The sequence below is a fragment of the Cotesia typhae genome, unplaced genomic scaffold (assembly GCF_013202065.1).
Source record: "Cotesia typhae breed Kobodo isofemale line unplaced genomic scaffold, CoteBio_Ctyphae contig_48, whole genome shotgun sequence".
Lineage (NCBI taxonomy): Eukaryota > Metazoa > Arthropoda > Insecta > Hymenoptera > Braconidae > Cotesia > Cotesia typhae.
Window position 1 is genome coordinate 9401147 of NW_027423756.1, and position 23952 is coordinate 9425098.

General features: G+C 27.6%; 1 protein-coding gene across 5 annotated transcripts; it reads left to right on the forward strand.

Moving 5' to 3' along the window:
- Alpha-catr (alpha-catenin related) lies at nucleotides 1-23756 on the forward strand. Of its 5 annotated transcripts, none has more exons than XM_074246747.1 (9): nucleotides 1-314; nucleotides 9953-10142; nucleotides 13635-13912; nucleotides 15211-15453; nucleotides 16136-16399; nucleotides 16465-16719; nucleotides 17028-17306; nucleotides 17381-17920; nucleotides 19044-23756. In XM_074246747.1, exons 1-9 carry the CDS (start codon nucleotides 312-314, stop codon nucleotides 19191-19193), a joined length of 2202 nt encoding a protein of 733 aa, XP_074102848.1. In that variant the 5' UTR covers nucleotides 1-311; the 3' UTR covers nucleotides 19194-23756. The 5 variants fall into 5 exon arrangements, with proteins under 5 accessions (XP_074102848.1, XP_074102849.1, XP_074102846.1 ...); XM_074246748.1 differs by lacking the exons at nucleotides 1-314; nucleotides 19044-23756 and adding exons at nucleotides 3319-3599; nucleotides 18497-18771; XM_074246745.1 differs by lacking the exon at nucleotides 1-314 and adding an exon at nucleotides 3321-3599.
- The last annotated feature ends 196 nt before the right edge of the window (nucleotides 23757-23952 follow it).

Consider the following 23952-nt stretch of genomic DNA (forward strand, 5'->3'; position numbering starts at 1 on the left):
TGTCAGTAAATATAATTTTTTATGATAACCTTGATAGTGAATTTAGTGTTTCGTATTGGGATTGATATTTAATTGGCTTTTTGGTTGATAAGTGATAATATGATAATTGATATGGTATAATGAAATTTTTATCAATAAACGTCACAAATTTTATCAATAAAATTTCGCTCGTGGCGTTAAAAATACTATTTTACTCATGTGCAGTGTTATAGCAATAGAAATAGGAGACTTACTACTACCACTATTCGAATTTTTTTGACCTATGGACCCTAGACACAGCACTATCGCTCAGGGTCAAGATAAAAGATACAATGGTATTTTAATTTTTTTCTATTCTAACGAATTAAAAAGCTAGTAATTTTTAAGGAAAAAAATCTTTATCAAATTTTTATTATTTTATTTTAACTAATTTTTTCAAGAGATGCTCCATTCTGAAGAAACGACCAAAAAAAATATTTTTTTTTAAATTAATAGATGAGTTGTTCTTAAGATTTTTTTATTTCTTAAATTATGTAAAATGACACTTATAAAAAAATAAATCTTTTTTAAAATAAAAAATTCCCTCGAGATCGATTGAAAAAACAAAAATTTTTTACCTTTTTATTCCTAAAATTTGGTTGACAAAAATTGGCGTTAATTCGGTGATTAATTGGATTTAAAAAAATGTAACGTTTTGAATGAAGATTGAAAAATGACAATAATCCGATCCAATAATTGACCGTAAATTGGAAGCAATAAACCCACAGTGTCCTTGTGGCAAATTTTCATTGAATCGTTAACTGATTTAATTGAGGTACGTATTATTATGCGATGTCATAAGCATGAATAAAAGACTCTATACTATTACTACTACAAGCAAACTTTCTTGACAGTGAACTGAATCGCGTGATTCGGCCCTGTTCATCATAATCAGGCGTAAATAACCATGAAAAATATTTAGCGAAAAAAATTTATTTTTCACGCAATGACTAAGCTTTCTGATAACGCGCAATTAATTTTAATCCTCAACATATAATTCCATTATGTAATTAATTGTAATCTACTCATCACGTTGAACTGTGACTAAGCTGAAATTAAAAACTCGTTGTAATAATGAATTACTCTTTGCTTATATTACACCGTTTATTTATAAAAGTTATCATGATAAAATAATATTTTAATTACTGAAAAAAAGAGCGTTATATTTTAGTAATTAAAATTTTTTAATATTGATCCAAATAAATAGCTTTCATCTTTGAACCGTACTTACGAGGTGAATATCCGAGTTATCGATTTTTTCTTTTGTATTATTAATAAATAGACGGAATATTATATGATGATTATCACTTGATATTTACTCAAGACGCAAAAATCTATAGAATTTTATGAATTATTTAGCAGTAGAGGAACTTGCCGAAAGTTAAATATTAATATAAGAGCTTATAATAAAATGATAAATTGAAAATCAATGTCGCCTTATGTTTTCATTTAATACAACTTGTCACTTCATGAAACTTAAATAAATACGCGTCAACCTTCAACATATATTAATATACGTACACGTATATTAATATAGAAACTTTAATAAACAGAGGTAAATAATTTACAACAATAAATCAGAGTAACGATTTTCATTGTCAGGTCGACAAAAATATTTAATATACTTTATATTTCCCATTCTAAAACAATTGATAAATTAATTAATTTTCTGTAAATAAATAATGAACGTCTTGACAAAGATTTTTTTATAAATATTTATAACAATTATTGGATAAAAAAAGACAGTAATTATTTATTCATTCAAATCGTTTGTATTGTCAAATAAATGATTAATGATTTAAAATAATTTGTGTTTTATTTATTTAGTTTTTTATTGCGCAAGTTTTTGTATTACTGATCAGTTTTTTATGGATGAAGTATTAATGAATCATTTTTTACATAATTATATTAAAATTTTGTCTTAGAGTATTTATTCTGATCATCAGATTAAATTTATGTTAATTATAATAGCTAGTTAGTACCTGCCTATTATTGACGATGAAGCGATTATTAACACGCCGTTGTGACTAATGATGATGATTATGTATGTCGCACAATTCATCTGTGCAACAAAAGTCTGCAACTTTTAACGTAAGACGATGAATTAGAAAAACAATTGTTTATTATCTAAATATCAACTCATTACGTTTTTAACTTCAAATAAAAAATTTTGATGACATCATAAAAATAATTTGTATGTAGAAGTGTCAATTTTTTTTGTAACACAAATAAAACATTATTTTTCTTTCTTCATAGACCATTTGGAAAGGTCACATTACTTGAACTTAAAATGATCGATTTGCATCATTTCTTAAAGTTATTTCTATGCTATTTATATAGAATGACCGAAGATAAAATAATCGCAATGAAAAAAAAACTGTCTCAAATATAAAACAGCGTAAAAAATGGTATTGATATATAGCGAGAAGTTAAAAAAATAAAAATATTGACAAGGTCTTCACAGATGTTAAAATTCTATTTCATTTAAAAGTCAATTAATGCAATTTAAATAAATTAGAAGCCACCAGTATATAAAAAAAAATTAGCGTCAAGATATATTACATATTTCAAATAGTTAAAAAAAAAAAATTAATTATAAAAGAAATATTTGTACAACTTCGAAAATTTATAAACCGTATCACCGTCTGCAATTTTTATAAATCAAATAAATTAATTCCTTCTTGAAATAAATAGTTTGACCTTTCTCTTTTTTCTCAATAACAGCGAAAAATAAAATTATCTAAAAAGTAATGATTTAAATTAATAAAACTAAATATTTTTTACAATAAAGAAAAATCTACAATTTTAATAAAACAATGGAATACTTGAATGAAAATAATAATTTTACAAACATAATGCAATAAAATATGGTAATATATTAGATAAGTCTGGAAATGACATTCAAGATATTGCATAACATTGAGCAATATGGAATTTATCTATTACCATGAATAAACTTCTCATTGACCCTGATCTTGACTCAAGTTCTTGGCTTAAGTCGAGATTCCATTAATAAACTCAGCATGAAAATGAATTTGCAAAATAAATAAAACCATCTATCCGTTTATTCAAAACAAAAATAAAAAGCAAACAAAATAAAAGATCGATTAATCGTACAAAGTTCTAAGTAAAATCATCAGATGTCGTTGGCAGCTTAGAAAGTTCAAAAGCTCGAAAGTAGATTTTGAAAGCTCTCACCGGGTTGTCTGTTCGGTCAAAAGAGGCGCTGTTAGGGTGACTCAGGACGCAAGTGTGAACGAACTACATAATCCTTACCCCGTGAGCGTGGCGTGATCGTGAACCACTCGCCATAAGAGTATCGGTGGTGCGAGGGTGAGGGCGCGCTTAAAACCGGAAAGTGCGTGATCGAGGGCACGCGGGCCGGGGGTGTCCCCATCAAGGGCCGAGGGTCGAGTTGAGAGCGTCGCAGGGTGCAACGAACCTTGGACTCTCGGGGACTAGGGCTGCAAGAGACAGAGTCGAGGTTCCGAGTCATGGAGATACCCGACCCCATAATCCCAGCCGCCCTTGAGATTAAAACCCGTAGCATAGAACAGACTCTTCTCCCGCTAGTGAAACAGGTAAGATTAAACCGGCAACTAAAACTTACGGCTCACTTTTTATTTTTATTTTTACACTTACCGGTGTCTGCATACTTGTCTCTCTTTCTTACTCTTCACTCGTATCATTCTCTATTATTATTTTTATCGTTACTACTATTATTATTATTATTATCATCATTAGCGTCTATTAATAATTTTGTGTATTGTGTGAGTGCCTGGGTAAATAATATTTATAATGTAAAGCCGCAGTACAAGCACGAGATTTCATTTTAGTTACGCACTATTTTATCGTCTTGCCGCACCACCACCATAACCTCTGACTTATATCTCTGTTTGTGTTTATTATAATAACAATTATTTTATACCACAATTATGGATTGATGATAATTAATTGTTCGAAGAAATTTTTTATTTAACATAAAAAATAAATCAAAATTAATAGATAGGTGAGTGATTAATTTATTGGTGACTTTTCGCCGTAAGATACTACAGTATTTGGAATAATTAATAATGTTTTCAAGTATAGGCGGTTTTAATGATTTTTATTGACAAATATAAGGGCATTTAGTGACGTACACGCGACTAGGATGATCAATTATTCTTTGATCCATTAATAGGCTACACGGAGAAATAGTTTTAGAGTTTGACAGCTTGGACATGCGCGTTGCGTTCCAGTATTTTATTTTTGTGTTTAAAGTTTCGGGCTTTTTTAATCTTTTTTTTAAAAGAAGATACTTTGTTGTTTGTTTTTAGAAAAAAAGTGAGAATTTACTTGAAGAAAGTAATGATATCAGTTATTAAAATTGAGAGAAAATTAAAACAACAAAACTTTCTGGTAAAAAGCTTTTAGAGCTTATAATTTGTGATTATAAATTAATCGAACGAAGTAATTAATTATTGACAGTTTGGTTTTTTAAAACTTTTTTTTTGTTAGAGATTTTAATATATGAAGGAAAATGTTTTTTTGTGGATATTTTTTTTTCACTTATTTTATCAAAATATAATTTTTTTTATTTATTATTTAAGAAAGTAAAATATTTATGTAAAACTGATATTAAATGTTCGCAGTTTTCTTTTTAAAATAAATAATATGTGATTAAAAAAATTATTTTGTAAAAGTAAATAAAATTTTAAAATTATATTAATATTAAATTTTTTTTTTTTTGACATTAAGTTAAACTAAAATTAATGAAGATTGCTTGTCGAAAATTTTTTATTCAATTTAAAATAGAACAAACAATTTTAAATATTTTCATAATCAACATTGAGATAAAACAATAATCAGAAACTTGCATCAAATTTATTTTACACCCTTTAATTCGTCAATTTAACTCTAAAAAGCCTGCCTTTTTTAATAAAATAAATTTCAATAAAAAACTCTAAAATAAAATATTAAAAAACCACAATAAATCTAGCCCACGAAAAAAGCGTATTTGCCCTTACCGGTAAAAGGAATTTATTGTGTTTATAAATATTTATCTAAAAATAGAAGCAACGAAATATTGTTTAGCGCAAAGAAAGCTGTTTATCAAAGCGTAACGTCAGAATTTGATGAGCCATTGTGTGCTGAGAAAACGTACCACAATAAAACTACTAGTGACATAAACCGCAGGTGTCTAGTCACCGTATTCATCCTCCTCTCCCGTCCGGCTTTATCCCTCCGAGCAACTCGAATCTCCAGCCAGACACACATAACAGATAAAAGCCTGAATGAGCGAGCAAGTAAACCGAGTAAGAGAAAGCACAAGTGAGCGTACACACCCTTAAAATCCACAGGTGCATATCCGGCTGGATAGAAATCACTCCAATTCCCGAAGTCCCAGCTCTATTTTATTTCATATCAAAATTCATATCAACTGTGTAGTTAAGGTTAAATACGTCTAAATTCAAGGGAAAAGAATGAAAATAAAAAAATAAAAACAAAATAATTAAATCGTCTGTACTGCGATCGGATGAATGAAACCTAAAAATAGAGCCGACGAAGAAACGTAGCACAAAGTAAAGGAGTTAGCGGCAAATATTGACATTACAAGACTTAAATATATAGTATATAGTCTATCTATCGGAAGGGCGATATATATATGTAAAAAATAAAAGTTAAATATATATATATATATATATATATATATATATATATATATATATATATATATATAATAGTAGGTCTGGCACTAGCGGTATTGATTCTCACGGTGAGGATGCGCGTTGTACCTTTTACCCAGAAAGTATATAGCACACATTTTCGCAACGTACGAGTGTACTCAGTACTATATATGTACTATCGTACTATATCCTATGTGATATATGGGCATATAGATATATAGACATATAATTTGTTGCAAAGTCTGAGTATTGGATGCCGTGGATACGACTCCTCGTTATCCTCGTCTTATTCACATCGGCGCTCAGTTAGCGGTATATACGTCGATCTCACAATGGTGTACGCAGCTCACAACCTTGTTTTAGCCACCCACCGTCTAGGCTGCAGCACCGTGCTTTTTAACCCCTCAGTCTTCCCTAGGCACTCAGCAAGCTCAGTACCTGCTTTGTATTTCAACTGTTATTCACACTTGAAGTTGGCTTCGCAGTCGTACATACTTTATTATATATATATAGATACAAATACTTGCATACAAATATCTAACAACAATTATTATAATAATAATAATAATAATAATAAATACCTACATATGCAATACGATAGTTGCAAAATAATCTGATGGATAACATCGCAATGTTGACGAAAAAAATAAATAAAATAAATAACGGTGTAATTATTTGGTATTAAAATTTTTTTTTTCGCAAAAATAGTGGGTGGCTGTTAAAATAGTAATTTATTAGCAAGTCAAAAATAGCAGGAAGTTCTTTAAAAAATAGATAGGGGTGAGTGTTACTGCGTGACATATCACGAAGGGTGCAAGTAACATTGAGTTTGAATATATATCGAATCTCGTGACGTTTATTCAAGGCCCATTATTATGTTATAAGGTTTATTTGGCTTAGTTGTACCGACTTACTGGTACTTAGTATTTATCATCCATTAAAGAGTATTATAAAGATTTATGTATTTGTATATGCTGATATAACAATAGTAATAAAAGAGCTGGTTGCTGGATATAAATGATTAAATGTGGCCAAAGATTTAACGAGAATAATAGACGAGTATCATAAGTATATATATCTGGCTTCTGGATATTGTATTGTTATTGAAATATTCTGTAAATATTTATATACATCACGAAAGAGCGAGCAAGTTCTTTAAGAAGAAATAACTCAGCTATAAACTGTAATAATGGATTACTATTTAAAAGTAATAGCGCTCGTTTATCTATTGACGATATTATAATTTTTTGTTTGGATAACTTAACAACTTAATAATTACTGTCAATCGGAAAATCAATTAAGTACAAGTAGTGATAATCGTTTGAATTGATAATTAGATGGTATATTTATTCTGGGAATAAATCAATGTAATTGTGCTCAATAAATTAATACTGTAGTTAAATAAGAATTGAGTAAAAGTTCGAGGTGGAGGTGGAGGTGGAGTTTAAGTTTCACTTGGAGATTCTTTTTTTTTCCAACAGTAATAATAAAAAAGAAAGAGATAAGGAATGAATCATTCTGCATAAACGTGACAATATTCAAGGCCGTGCAATTAACTAAAAACTTAACAGAAGGTTTATTTAAATAAAACTGATACTATTTAGAATTTTTTATTTATTTTCTGGCGCTAATTTACATCTGATATTTACGAAGATAGATATATGAAAATAATATAAATATAAATATAAATATATATATAAATATAAATATATATATATATATATATATATATATATATATATATATATATATATATATATATATATATATATATATATAAATGAATATATTTTTGTCATTAATTTTTTACAGTACCAGAAAATTAATCGGACAATATCAATAAGTAGTTTATGTATACTTCATATCATTGTTGCGTGTAAATAAGGCTTGAAGGATAACAAGTCAAATCACTCATTGAATATCAAAAATATAAATAAGCAAGCTTTATTAAGTAAAGTTAAATGTATATAAGTTTATCGTAATTAATGACAAAAAATTAAAAAAAAAAATGATAGCCTAGATGATAGAAAAAAGGCAATATATGAAGAATATTAATTAATAATAAATAATAATTATTGTTGTTAAGTAAGTTTAAAGTTTGAAGATATCATGTCACGGTTTTGAGTAACACAAGTTTAAAATACGTGATTACCGAAAAATAATAAAGTTGGAAATAATAAATAAATCTATTTACAAGAAGAGTAATCACTGGAGTATATTTGTGAATGCACATATCTATGTAGAAATGTTGGTAATTGAGAGTATATTTTAATGAAGATTCATTTGGGGTTAAATAAAGGTAATCGTGACAGAAACAATAATAATTGAACAAATTAATGTTAATGTAAATATAAATATAATAAATTTAAATAAGTTGTACTCGTAAGGACTGACTTGCATTTCGTTTTTCGCCTTCTGATAGAAAACTATATAAAGATAGTCGTAATGTAAAGTTAAATATATTTGAATTTAAATATAATAAAGCGAACGTCAATATATGAACTAGAGCAACTGTTAAAACTTTAAACGAAGGCTGTAAAAAGAAGAAGCTGAAGAAAAATAGTTAAATAAAAAAGCGTAAATAGAACAAAGAAATATCGCATTAAAAATGTACGAAGGAGGAATTACGACTGATCAGCAGGTATGGCTCTTTGTTCTTACGCGCTCAATAGTTGTGCATGTCCGTTCGTTTATCTGCATTTATATTATATTATATAAACGCAGCCTGAGTTTCATGTTCCGAAAGTATGTGTTTCTTTTATTATGGTATTGATATTAATACTGTTCGTTTATATCACCAGGTCTGCGTTTACTTTAATCATCTTCATACAAATCATGTCCTATGTTTTTGTAAGCCATTCTTTTATTCATTCTGTTTATGCTCACTTTTATATTGGGTCGCATTATTCATATATTTCTGGGGAAGTAGATATTATAGTTGCGCTAGCTGTTGCAATGGGTATGACCTTTCATTATAACAAAAATAATGTTGTTTTTTTGCAGTAAATTTTATTTTTTTGGACAAATTTAAATTTTATTTATTATAAAATAAAAATTGCTATTTTTGGAGCAAAAAAAATTTTTTTTCTCAATCACCGAAATTTTGTGCCGAAAAAAACTGAAAAAAGTATTTTCTCGTAAACTATTTACTAATTTATTCCCTGAAAAAAAGAAGTAAATCCTTAAAAAAATTTTTTTATTTAAACCATTTCCTCGGATTTGCGATAGAAATCTAATTAGCATTGAACAATAATAAATTCAGCATAATCGGCTTATGCGGAATGAAAAAAACAAATTTTTTGATGAATAATCCGGCAGAGAATTTTCTGAGATTATTCCTCTACAATTTTTTTTAAAACTAATTCCAGCATTAATTAATAATTTTTTATCATAACTCCAATGTGATGTTGCAAAAAGTTCGGTAACAAGTAATCATTCTTTTTTTGGCAAAAAACTAGGTGACCGTGAAAGTAATTCTCGAGATTTTTCACCGTTTATAAAGTTCAACTCTAGTTTATTTTAAATTTAAAAAATGGGGTCACACCAAGTTCAAGCATTGTTTAAATTTCTGGGCTTCAATATCAAAGCCTTTAAAAAAAAGTTCAAAAAAATATGAAAAATTTACTGAGTTATGTTTTTTTTTTTTTTTTTTTATCACGACTTTAAAATTCATTTAAAAGATATAAAATAAAATAAAGCTCGTCATTAGAATGACAAATGTCGACATGTTAGTTAATGGCTGATAGATTGAATTTTAGAGGCTGTTTCTCGATAAAATCATTTAATCAGTAATGAAATTCTAAATGAATTGATGCTATTAAATTTTTTATCGAATATTCATTTTGTTTCTAGCGTACACTTTAAAAGGGGCATAGGATTTCAGCATTTAAACACTGATTTTACTTGATATACGATACACCTACACTCACACACACACAACAGTGATTAAACTGATAACAGTTTAAAAATCACAACTGTTATTAATTAATAACAATAAAAGTATACACCTCAACGATAGAGCTATGGCCGAACTAGTCAAAGTTCCGGTTATGTAAAATACACGTTATAATTATTTAATTAAATTCACATTGTTATATATGTTTAAATTTAATTGTCATAAGTAATATAGTAATAAGTAATAAATTATATAGATAACTTTTAATATATATATATATATATCAAACACTATACAATAATAATTAATAATAAATGGATTGTTGTTGGGGTGATGATAGAGATAATTAACGGCGATATTATTTTGTTATTAGATTTCAACGCTGGTATCGCACCGAGAAAGGCCATTATGCTCCGACCGCAGTCTACGTGCTGTGGCACGAGTTGGCCAAGCGGTGAATCTTGCTGTAGAGAGATTTGTTACCGTCGGAGAAACAATAGCAGATGACAATCCTGAAATCAAACAGACCATGTATGACGCTTGTAAAGAAGCCAGAGTTGCTGGTAAATATTCCTTTTTTTGTAAAACCGATAATTAATAACTTTTTTTATTCCATTGTTTTAATCAAAATATTTTACACCTTCATTTAATCATTTTTAATAAAATACTCCGTTGAATTTATAACTATGTTATGGAATTTAAAAGTTTTTTTTTTATTCATTATTTTTCAACTATTGAAATTTTTATTCAAACTAAAAAGATAAAATTTTGAAAGTTTGATAATAAAACTAAAGTTTTGAAAAAATAAAAAAAAATGAGGTTTATGCAGAGCTTAAATGGAATGCAGGATTTAAATATCCTTGAATGTAAAATACCTATTTTCTGATCTATTTACTTTCTTTAAAATTTATGGACCAGAATAGAACAAAGTTTGAAGGTGCTTGAAATCGAATAATTTGATAAAGATTCAAAACTAATTATCAGCGCAATAAATTGAGATAACTTTGGCCTCTTGTGTCAGTGTCAAAAAGAAGCATTGAGCGTATATAGTACTTTAGTCTCTTTTCTTCATACATGCAAAGTACCTCCAAAGTCGGCCACCGAATAGAGAAGTTCCTTTTTATCAAATAATAGGTATTCCGAGCCCGCATTGTAGTATTGTATATAGTAGTTTATAGTCGAAAATTATATCCCCAAAAGTTTAATATCTCCTTTCTGCTTAAAGAATACTTCTCAAGTAGGAGTAGGGTGACCGACTTAAGGATATTTCGAGCTTTTTTTCTATTCTACTTATTCTTACAGCTTAACATAACTTTACAATCAATACTCTAAAAAGAAAATGAATTTCAGATAAGATAAAGACAATAAATTCACACAGATATATTTTTTTCAAGGTTCACTTGTACTCTAGAAACCTCGACTTTTGAACGTTCCCCAAATCAATGGGCAATTTACGATCCAAATTCTCTACACGGAAAGAAAATTATGGGAACTTTTCCTATACCATTATGGGAATGGTTCCCATAATGCTATAGGAATGATTCCTATCCTATTATAGGAATGATTCCTATACTATTATAGGAATCATTCCTATACTATTATAGGAATGGTTTCTATAATTTATGGGAATAGTTCCTATATCATTATGGGAACTATTCCGATAATGGTATAGGAAAAATTCCTAGAATATTATTGGAAGAAACATTTCTTTTTAATTTCTCTCATTTTCTTATGCACACAAATTATTGAATGTATATTATTATTATTATTAAAATTATTATTATTATTATTATTATTATTATTATTATTATTATTATTATTATTAACATTTTCGTAAATATAAGCTCATTCTAATTTTATACTCAACGAGACCTTTCATTTGAGTACCCACATAAATTTTTTTATATATCTTATATATATAATATTTATGAAATATATAAAATATATGAAAAATGCAAGTGAGTACTTAAATGAAAGGTCTCCATGAGTGTAACATCGGGATGAGCTAATATCTTTAAAAATGTCAATAGTTCACAAGATACAAGGTCATTTCTTAATTATTGAAATTTTTAAAGATATAAGCTCATTCCTACGTTACCCTCATCAAGAGCTTTCATTTGAGTACCCACATGCATTTTCATATATTTTTCATATATTCATATACATAATATATATAAATGTATGAAAAATTAATGTGGGTACTCAAAATAAAGGTCTCGATGAGTGTAATGTCAGAGTGAGCTTATATTTACAAAAATGTTACAAATTAACGAATGATAATGTATTTTGTTAACTAATGATGTTTTTAACAATATAAGCTCATTCCCCTATATATATATATATATATATATATATATATATATATATATATATATATATATATATATATATATATATATATATAAAATATATGAAAAATTGATGTGGGTACTCAAATGAAAGCTCTCGATGAGTGTAATGTCGAGATGAGCTTATATCTTTAAAAATATCATTAGTTGACCAGATACAATGTAATTTCTTAATTATTGACGTTTTTAAAGATATAAGCTCATCCCGATGTTACACTCATCGAGACCTTTCATTTGAATACCCACTTGCATTTTTCATATATTTAATATGTTTCATAAATATTATATATATATATATATATATATATATATATATATATATATATATATATATATATATATATATATATATATATATATATATAAGATATATAAAAAAATTTATGTGGGTACTAAAACGAAAGGTCTCGATGAGTATAAAATTAGAATGAGCTTATATTTACGAAAATGTTAATTATTGAGGAATGCCCATTGCATATTGTTAACTAATGATGTTTTTAACTATACGAGCTCATTCCTAAAATTTCTAAATTTAAGACGTGAGTCCAGGACAACGTCTGTCGGGTCTGCTAGTAATAAAAATAAAAAAAAAAATAATAATAATAATAAACATATAATAATTTGTGTGCATCAGAAAATGAAAGAAATTTAAGAGAAATGTTTTTTCCTATGATATTCTAGGAATTTTTCCTATACCATTATGAGAATAGTTCCCATAATCATATAGGAACTATTTCCATAATATTATGGGAAATATTCCCATAATGATATAGGAACCATTACTATATCATTATAAGAATTTTTCCCATAATGATATAGGAACCATTACTATATCATTATAGGAATATCTCCTATAATATTATAGGAATGGTTCCTATAATAGTATAGGAATCATTCCTATAATTATAGGAATAGTTCCCATATTTTTCTTTCCGTGTATAATCGGATAAAAAAAATCCTCGATATATTTTTTATGAGGGTTTAAATTAGGGTAAAAAGGTCAAAGTTGCCTCTGTTTATTCAAATTGTATAAAAAATGAATAAATTGTCACTTTTTGTATTTTATGACCCTGGTAAAAAATTTTTCTCGATCGAAATTTCATTTTTTTTTATTCTTCTATATTTGTGACGATAGCTACACCGTTATAGAAATTTATGATCCCTCGATATAAAGTCAATATTGTAAATCATGACAATAGCCATATTAAAGTTACGAATACATAATTTGTTTATGAAAATTTAAAATGTAAATTTTGGTAGAAGTTTGAAGTTTTGAAACTTCAATATAAACTTTGAACAATAATTAAAACTCTAATTGATCCCAAAATATATTTTTCAATATTTTGCTATTTATTATTTATTGAGAAAGTTTAACACTTTTCGTGTAAGCTAAATTGGTCACATAAAAAAAAAATTAATTAAAAGTATACTTCAAATATTTAATTGACATTTGGGTTGAACAAAAAAACTTATTTTGAACTGGAAATATTCAAATAAAGCTCCTCCATAAATTAATACGAATTTCATTAAAAAAAAAAAAAAAATTATTTAAAGGCAAATATTTGATGAATAAATTCATCTAAAAAAATTCAAAAGGTTTGAAATATTTTTTAATTAAAGAAAAGGCGAGTAAAAGTTGCTCGCGTAAAAGTATTTCGAGCTTGCAGAGTACGCTGAGATGAGAATAAATTTATAACTCGTTTGCAGGTGGTGCCATTGAAAAACTGTGTGAGTGCGCGATGGAGGACAGTTTAGCAGACAGAGGATCCGTTGTGAGGGCGGCGAGGTGTCTTTTGGGCTCGGTCACCAGGGTTTTGCTCCTGGCGGATATAGTGGTTGTTAAACAACTGCTATTAGCCAAAGACAAAGTGGCCCGCAGTCTCGGGCGACTCGAAAGCGTTTCAAACTTTACTGAATTCGTAAAAGCATTCAGTCAGTTTGGGGCCGAAATGGTCGAGCTTGCACATTTGACCGGGGATAGACAGGTACGAAAATTTGTAGCTTTAATTCTAATATGATTTGCACTTATTTATCCTCATTACATATGGGTCGTGTGCATTTACACTTGATATATAATTCATTTTCTATCCTCACATCTGTAATGGTAATGTAAAAAAAAATAATTTAAAAAAAAAAAAAAACATTTATACGCGAAAACAAAATTCAATTTTAAATTTAAATTTCACATTTTACAGATCAAACTTATCCAGATACGATATTGCTATCATATTAGATATTTCTTTGCAGAAAAACATATATTTATATTTGTATGTATAAAGAGTAAAAATATTTTATCGAATTGAGCTTCATCAAAAAATTTGCATCAAACTAGAATCGTATTTCATGTAAGAGATATATAACTTTTGCCTCTACCTGTCTTCAATATACACGTATACCAAACTTATATGTTATTTTTATGCATTCGGACAATTTAATGCTCGCTTCAACTTAAATTGGTGTCGGTGAAAAAATAATGACTCCAAAGAATTTATAAATCAGAAATATGTCACGTAAATATTTTTTAATGTCTAGTATTGATAAAACTTTTATATCTTCATGCTACTCTACTTACAAAAAAAAAATATTCGTTAAATTTAAGTCGACAATCAGATATCGCACTATCTTTAGTTAAATGTCAGTTTAAATTTTGACATTTTCTTGTGCCGCTTGGGGCAATTCACAATCAGAAGAAAAAAAAAATTCTTAATGCGATTTTTTTGTAACAATTTCTTTTAATACATTTGTCAATAGCAAACTTTATAATTTTAACGACGCAAATTGAAAAAAGTCTTGAAATTAGTCCGTAAAGCTTCAATTTAATTCTAACTTTTTTGTGAAAAGCAAAACTATTTATTCAAGTGCTCTCTTCTCCCGTGAAATTTTACAAAGAATGACCTTGCATTGAGTAAACAAGAGCACAAAAACTAAAACTTTTATTTTAGTATAAAAAAAATGTTTTGTCATTAAAATTTGATAAATAAAAAACTACCATTTAAATAAAATGAAAAATTCTTTTTTACGATATTAAAAAACTGATGAAAACTAAAATATTAAACTTATTAAAGTTCAGATTGCAAAATTAAGCCCCTGATTTCTCTCTAAAAATATATGCGATAAAAAAGTGAAACGAGAGGAAAGTAAAATGTGAATAAATAAATAGATTGAATTGAAAAAAAAAAAAAAAAAAAAAAAAAAGCGATTGATGTTTGACTTCTGAAAAAGCGAGATTGAAGAGTGATATCAAAAGTAATAGTAATTTTAATAGCAATAAATTATTTTTTAGAATGATTTAAAAGATGAAAGAAGGCGAGCACAAATGGCTGCAGCCCGGCAAGTACTTGAGCGGAGCACAATGATGCTTTTGACGTCAAGTAAAGCTTGTTTACGGCATCCCGAGTGTCCCTCGGCTAAAGAAAACCGAGATACGGTATTTTGCCAAATGAGAAGGGCCATGGACTTGATTCATTATGTCGTGAAGGACGGAGTGCTTGAATGCAATGAATCTCAGTCTTACTCAAACACACAGGTTTGTTATACTGCCCTGTTATATGTCGTACGTCTCGAGTGTCGAGCTTGTAATTTTGCCTCCTGCTGTCACACCCTCCAAACCACACCCTCTCCCATTAAAGCTTCCATCTTCACAACTATTACTATTCGCCCTCCAGTTGTATTTTTAATTTGTTTAAATTTAAATTTTTAGTATATTCAATTATTAAAACATCGAATCACATCCCCGGCAATTTACTTTATCTCACCCCGAGTGACGAACTCATGAATTATTTATTTATATTTTACGTTCAATTTAAAATCTAAGCAATAAAAATTTTCACTATTTCCACTATTACATTTTATATTAAACCTTCAATAAGGTGGGTTGAAAAAAATTTTATTTTATTACCTCGAGATACAAATGGTAGCTCATAATAAAAATTTTTTTTACGTCGGGTTGTCTGTATGTGCGTAGGATATATGTGGTCACGATAACTTCCAAAAAGCTTCATTTTATGAGTCGATTTTTTTTTTTCATTCGCTTCAGTATGATTCTGAATGATAGCTTATTAAAAATTACCGTCTAATTCAATGTAATTTAATTGCAAAATGAATAAATTCATTAACAGTTTATTTTAATATTTTTTTGTAATAAAAGAGCGTTGAGACGTACACTTTTTGATTTTCCAAGCTTTTTTTTTCTTTCCTAATATTTCTAGAGTCCTCAGCAACAAGATTGGGACAGTAGCACAGTCAGTTCAGCGCTAAAAAATTTTGAACGCATGGTCGAGACCACTAGAATGACGTTAATGTTACCTGAGTGTAGAGAAACGTTGACTTCAACGATTGACACAGTAGTTGAGAGGACACAAGACTTTACGGATAGCGCGTACACGAGTCATGAACATCGCGAAAATATTTTACTGCTTTGTGATCGAGTGAAACTTGAGCTTAATTCACTTTTGAGAGTTGGTAATAGCATGGTAAGTTTGTATTTTTATTATTCAGTGTTAAAATTAAAATTTTAATCATTGATGATGATTTTTAGCAAAACTATGAAAGCGGCCCGACATCACCGAATTCGGAATTAGATCAAGCGGTTTTGGGAGTATTAAAAGCTACACGTGATTTACGGTTGCAATTAGCGACCACGACAATGGAACAGGCTGGCGATCTTGGACAAGTTACTAAAGCCGGACAAGAATTAGTATCGACAATTCGTAATCTCGCTTTAGCCAGTGAAATTGACAGATTACAGGAGAGTAGCGATCGATTCCACGAGTACATTGAGCATATTCTCGAAGTAAATACTTTTTTTTATATCAGTAGGATCTAAAAAAATACGAAGTAATATCTCAAAAAAAAATTACACTTTTTTTTTACGACGGAGAGCATCAAAAGTCTGACTATTCGGTATTTTTTTCCCTTTTTGAATAAAAATGTCGCAATACTGAAACGATTTTTATATTTTTGTGAATATAAATTTTATATTAGAAAGTAGTAATATTTAAAATATGTACATGAAATTTTTTTATACTACTAACGTGAGTTATTATAATAAAATTTTTTAATTTAATAAATAATAATAATTTAATTCAATTTATAACGTAGGTGTGTAAATTATTAAGACACATTGCACTGTCAGAATCATTGCAAGTATCGGCGAAATTCACCGAAATAAACTTGCGTATTTACGGACCGCAAGTTGTTACAGCAGCTCATACATTAGCTCGTTATCCCACAAGTAAAATAGCCAAAGAAAACCTCGAGGTGTTTGCTGACATGTGGCAATGGCTTATGTCTGACGTGACAACTGTGGCCAAAGACGTGCTAGAGCTCTGTCAAAGTCGCCCGGAAAAGCAAGTTTACATGTCATTACCGCGTCCAGGCGTAAGTTAACCCGAAAAGAGCTTTTATTTAAGATCTATGCATTTTTATATATAATATGTAATCTCTCATCCTAGAAACACGGAACAACAAGCAAGCCCTTGAAGCCAGTGCGACTAGACAGTGAGGAGCAAGCGAAAATTGCCAAAGCCGGGCTGGAAATGAAGTTGATCACCTCGGAGATGGACGCAGAGACGGAAAAGTGGCAGGAGAGCGGAAACTCACAGCTAGAAGAAAATAATGACATCGTGAAACGGGCAAAAAATATGTCTTCCATGGCCTTCTCGATGTACCAGTTTACACGCGGAGAAGGTGCACTAAAAACCACCCAGGACTTGTTCACTCAGGCAGAGTACTTCGCCGAGGAGGCTAATCGTTTGTACAAAGTCGTGAGACAATTTAGTTACCAAGTCCCGGGTGGTCCCAATAAGAAAGACTTGTTGGAGAATCTCGATCGAGTGCCGACTTATGTCCAGCAGCTTCAATTTACCGTGAAAAATCCGACTGTTGGAAAAGCCGCGACCTTTACTAAAGTTGACAATGTTATACAGGAGACGAAGAATCTTATGAATATCATATCAAAAGTGGTTACTACCTGCTTCGAATGCGCAACAAAGGTAATTTTTTTTTTTTTTTTTTACTGTTATTATTATCAATTTTCAGATCCTTGATATTTATGGTTGATAAAATTTCGAGGGTACATAATTTTTATAATTAAGATATAGTCAAAAATAAATTTAAGTAAAAATCGGAATTAATATCAATAAAAACGGAAAGTAGACCTATAACAGAGAAGTTATTAGTACTTATAAGCCCAACGACGGTCTTTAAAATTATGATACACGGAAAACGATTGAGGGTTCGAGTAATTGAGTGAGAACAGCAGTTACCATTTTATTGTTTGTTTCAAGTAACGATTGGACTGTTATATTCAATGCAATAATTCCGCAACTTGACCTATATGGGCTCTAAACTCAATTTATACATATTTCGACGAAATTGAGCTTATTGTATTCGAGAGTAAATAATAAAATTTATTCCTTATATCCTTTCAACTGTAAATTCACTCTGAAAAAGTTCACCAATTAGAAGAGTTTTGATTATTTGAGTACAAATAGGATATAGGACGTGAGATCCAGATGATGATTAGAATAACTTTGCTTATCCTGTTGCTCTCGTTGCTTTGTTTTTAGACGTCAATAATTGGAAGCTATAAAAAGACGCAAGTATAAAGTGAGACCTCTTCAACGAGATCAGATGTCATTACTTTGGCACAATCTAAAATGTATAGTTCTGCAAAATTAAGTTATAAATAATTATCAGAGTTAGTTTGTTAATAAAATACACAAATAAAAAAACAATAATTATGAATTAAAAATTGAAACATCTGCTTTTCTAGTTCAAATAGTTCTGTTTCTATCAGCGTAATTATTGATAAATTGAAAAAAAAAATAAGGTAATTATTTACAAGTGGGTTCACCATTTTAATTTTCATTTGTTTGAACGAAATTTTTTTTTGAAAATTTTGATGTATTTTTTTTTTTTAATACAAAAAAATAAACAATAAAAAAAAAAGTTAATTGCCACAATTTTCACAAATTTTACAAATTTTCAAAAAATTTATAAAAAAATTCTAATTAAAAAATTGATCAGATTCTATTATTATTATTATTTTTTTTCAACCAATTGAATCGAGAATAAAAATACACATTTTTTTTTTTTTTTTTTTTTTTTTTTTAGTATAATCTAGATTTCCGCGGATTATCAGCCCGAGGGTCTGGCGGATCACCCTACCGAGGAGGTGACAATTCCGGAGATGGAGACGGTACCGGAGTTGGAGCTGATGGCAGCAAAAGTGGATCAGCCCCCGGCAGCGACCCGTCTGTCTGACAGTTTGGTATGGCCCGACGGGCCAAAGGAGACACACGGCGAACACGAGTTTCCTTTTTGTTATTTTAAACAAATCGGAAATTTCGTCATTGTTGTCTTTCCACCATTCAGCTTCCGTCTTCTCAGGCTCCGTTTATTTATCGTTATATCTTTGGGTTATACTCAATTATTAATTAATATTCGATTCGGTAAATTAAATTTAATTCATAGCCATAAGCAGATAATTTTATTTTTAATTACAATTAGTTCTAAGCTGTTATTACTCTGAGTTAATTTATTTTAATTTAAATCAAAATTTATCTATTCGATTAATCTAATTAATGTTAACAATTGTTTACTAATTTGAGTCGCCTGCGAGCTACATAACATTCATAATAATTGATAATTAATAATAATTAGATTTTTTTAATCATTGTTCACTCCGAGCATGGCTAAATTAACTAGATAGGCGCGATTAGTTTTTAATAAATAGCTATAACTAAAAAATTTCACGGGACGATCAGTGATACGACGTCGGTGGTCACATAATAATGATAATGATATTAATAAACGATAACAAACAACAAATTGTAACATTAATAACAATAATTTTTTTGTAATCTGTACAATTAATATTTAACTGTCTTTCAAAGCATGCATGAATTTTTTTTGTTTATAAATCTATTGATATTAAATTTCAATATCAATTTTTTTATAAATATACGAGTGAAAAAAAAAGATATAATTGAGTTTGTAAAAATTTTTTACTGACGCACTTCCTGAATATCAGTATGATGTTTTGTGTATAAAAAGTATAATTTTGTGAAAATAAATAAGATTTTTCACAGTAAAAAAAAAAACACTGATAAAATGGAGCGCTCGGATGTAATATTTTTTTTCCTTTTTTTTATAGAAATACATGTTGGGTAAGAGAACAAACTAATGTATTTCCGGAATTTTTATTTAAAAAAATACAAAAATATCTCTTTTGAGGTACCATTGTGTTTAGGTATTCGACTGCTCTACCGAGCTAGCGAGCTTGGTGAGCTGAATATGATGAACGCATTTATTTCATTCCACATAGTTTTGAAATACTCCAAAACATTCTTCTACATTATTTTGAAACATCCTAAAAAGTTTTTTTATTTTTAATTACATTTAAAAATTTTAAAGATTATTTTCTGCCCGTTTTTATTGAGCCGCTCCATTTTATTTGAACAGAAAACAAATTTACATCAATGAATTTTGTTCCTGTTACTCGTAAAAGTAATAGTAATGACCCAAATTTAACTTATTTTATTTTAAACAGAGCAACTGAATAATAAAATATCATAGTATTATAAATTGGTGTAGCAAAAAGAAACTAAAAAAAAAAAAAAAATACAAATTTGTATACAAAAAGTTGCTCAACTAAAAGTAGCTTAAGACCTCGCGTCACGTAAGCTTAAAAGTAAAACCGTGGTGGTTGCTATGAATTCTTAAAAAGGAAAATTTACTTTTAACCGTTTGCTTGCTTCCAATAAAATAATGATAATAAAATTAGTTGGTAGATTTATTTGGATGGCGAAATAACAAATCTACACAAATACGCAACACTTTGAAATATTTTGACAATTAAATTGAATTTAAAAACTTTTTATTGACTTGAATTTAAAAATTTTAATTGATCAACAATCTTTTTTGAGCTTTTTATTAATTGATAATTAATTATAATGAATAATAATTATAATGGAACATTTAACGCATATTATTAGCCGTCCATAAATGGATCTAGTAATTTTAAAGATAAAATGATAATTTATTTGAATAAAAAAATCATTTAAAAATTAATATATTAATTACTTATGTATATATTTATTGTAATATTATTGTATTGTATTATATAAATTTTGAAAGGCAATCATCGATAATTTTAAATGCAAGATTGATTTAATGATAATCAATAATAGTAAAGACGCAACTTTCATTTAAATATCGAAGACACCACGAAAACTTAAACTCAAAGTTAATGATACTGTAATAATAATTTTAATAATAATTATAATAATAATAGTAATAAACAAATATATGAATAATAATGTACATGACGATCAGAGAGCACTAATTAGAATGTCACACACAAATATACACGACCAAGATTTTTTAATGAGACATTTAATGTGAAGTAGAAAAAAAAAAAAAAACAAATATTGAAAAATAAACAAATGAAAATTATAATTTTTTTTTCCAATGGATTTAAAGTAATAAAAATTTATATATTTGAATGACGACTGAATTTGAATGATTTAATGAATCAGACGAACCGAACTACTGATTAATTATAAATGAAAAGATATAAAAATAATAATAAATTATAAAATAATAATTAGTTTAAAATAATTACGAATTTATGTAATTCTGTGAAAGTAGCTGAGCAGCAGTGCCGATTCATATATTTTATTTAGATAAAAAAAAATTATAAATGATAATTAACTTAAATTTACTGAACAAATACAATTGTCTGAGCTTTTTTTTTAAAGACTTTTAAATATTTGTAAGTAAATTATTTAATGACAAATATTTATAATTAACAAAATTTAAATCACTTTAATGATATTAATAATATTTGAATTTTCATGTTTAATATTGTTATTATATGGGTAATTAGTTAGGTCGTTTAATCCTATGGTGCGAAAGTAAATTCATTAGTAAAATTCTAGTTGATCAATAGTTTAAATTTAACTTTTTAGGTACTTTAGTTACTTACTTTTATCTAATCAATTTATAACAATCGACAAATGCACGTTTCTGAATTTTATCTTTCCATAGTATAACTATTATATTAATTTATCTTCAATTTTTATATAAGCTAAAAAAAGTTTGATCATTATTCTGTAATTTTGATAATGACTCTCAAAATTATTTAATTGATGCCAATTTTTATTTAAAAATTAATTAAAGGCGAGAAACACAAGAAGTTTCAAAATAATTTTTTCCGGGAAAAAAAAAATTTGGTAATAATGATCAAAAATTTTTTGGCTGCACGGAAAAAAGAAAAATTACAGTATATAATGTAACGTGGCGCTTCGTGATGAAAATTGGAAAAATTACAGTTTCAGATTGTAAGTATTACAGATTTTATAAGAATTACATTGTAAAATGTAATATTTACATTAAAAGCACACTTATTACTATTTATAATGTAATTTTAAAAATTTTCTTTTATCCGTGTGATTATAGAAATCTAAACATAAAAAAATACTCTACATTGTACGGCCTAACGTCTAGATTATTCAAACTAAATATCTCAATTCTTAGCTATCAAAAAATTAATAAACTAAATAAAAGTATAATCGACAATGTAAATAAGAATTTGATAGAGATAGAGTGTAAAATAATCGTAGATTTATTATTTGGAGCACAAATAATTTTCGTACATTGAGATAATAACTAAAAGCTAATTTTTGAACGTATATAACTATCGATTATTATTTAATAAATTTATCTGCGCATTTAATTAAATGTAAATTGAAGCAATAACGAAGCTCACATTCAAAATGTATGTAAACACAATATACGCTTATCATTAATCGTTTGTAAGTATATAATAAAATAATAATTAATAGATAATCGGTAATTAATATACGATTCGATATTGTGCACCACTCGATTTATTGAATTAGTAAAAACCATTGTTATTATCATTATTTTAAAATCCTAAGGCACTATTATTGATATTTAAAAAGTGACGAACGTGCCTTATAAGTTTTATATGCGACAAAATAGATTTCATTAGATTATTTATTTAGATTATTATTTTACATTCTATTAAATCAAATTCTCGTTCTTATTTATATGAAACAGTAATAAAAATAATTTTTCAAGTAATATTAATATAAATAAAGTAATAAAAATAAATGAATAATTATTAAATGAAAATCCACAATTTGGAAGCCTCGATTCAACGCAAAAGTATTAAATAAATAATTAATAATAATATTTATGCTAATAATAATAAAAATTTACGTTATTGTTGTGCAGACTGATGAAACAAATATTTATTAAAATATAAATATAATAATAATAATAATAAAATAATAACAAAGAATAATTGTAGTAAAACATTTGTTCTTGTTATTATCTACGCATTAGTGATATTAAAACAAATATCTGGGAGTATAAACATTTTACGTTTCCATTAGTGCGTAATGGGTTAATGCAAAATAATACCGGCGGAAGGAGATAAAAATAATAAACTTAAAAAAGTAGATGGAAATGTGGATTTAAAATAATGTATGAGATAAAGTTAATAACTGCGAATTTGAAACTACAAAAAAAACACCAATATTAATACTAAAAAAAATTATAATCCTTCACTTCTTCTCTTCTCGTTTTTTCTGTCTACATATATCAATATTAATATACATACATACAAACGTACATGTATAATATACCAACATAATAACTTGGGCGTTATTAAAAATTTTTATTTCTGAAATTAATTAAAATAAACGCAATACGTAACATCTAGTGTTCATTCTGCATGATTTGTGAAAATTTTCTCTGATAATGATAATAAAAACAAAAATAAATAAATAATTGAAAATCTATTATTGCAAGTATTTGAATTATTACTTATCCTCTGCATCCCTGTAATTTTTTATAGTAAAATATTCTAATGATAATTTTTTTTTTTTGGAAAAATTAATTTTTTTTTAAATAATTGAATTATTTAATTAATTAATTTAATCGACTAATGATTAAATTAATTAATCGTTAGTCGAATTTTTAAAAATTTTTT

Bases quoted from the DNA above. Each gene is read 5' to 3' on its own strand.
- Alpha-catr (XM_074246745.1), top strand. From the start codon at position 3,513: ATGGAGATACCCGACCCCATAATCCCAGCCGCCCTTGAGATTAAAACC. The intron at 10,143-13,634 runs GTAAATATTCCT...ACTCGTTTGCAG, and splicing joins TAAAGAAGCCAGAGTTGCTG to GTGGTGCCATTGAAAAACTG. The intron at 17,307-17,380 runs GTAAGTTAACCC...CTCTCATCCTAG, and splicing joins TGTCATTACCGCGTCCAGGC to AAACACGGAACAACAAGCAA.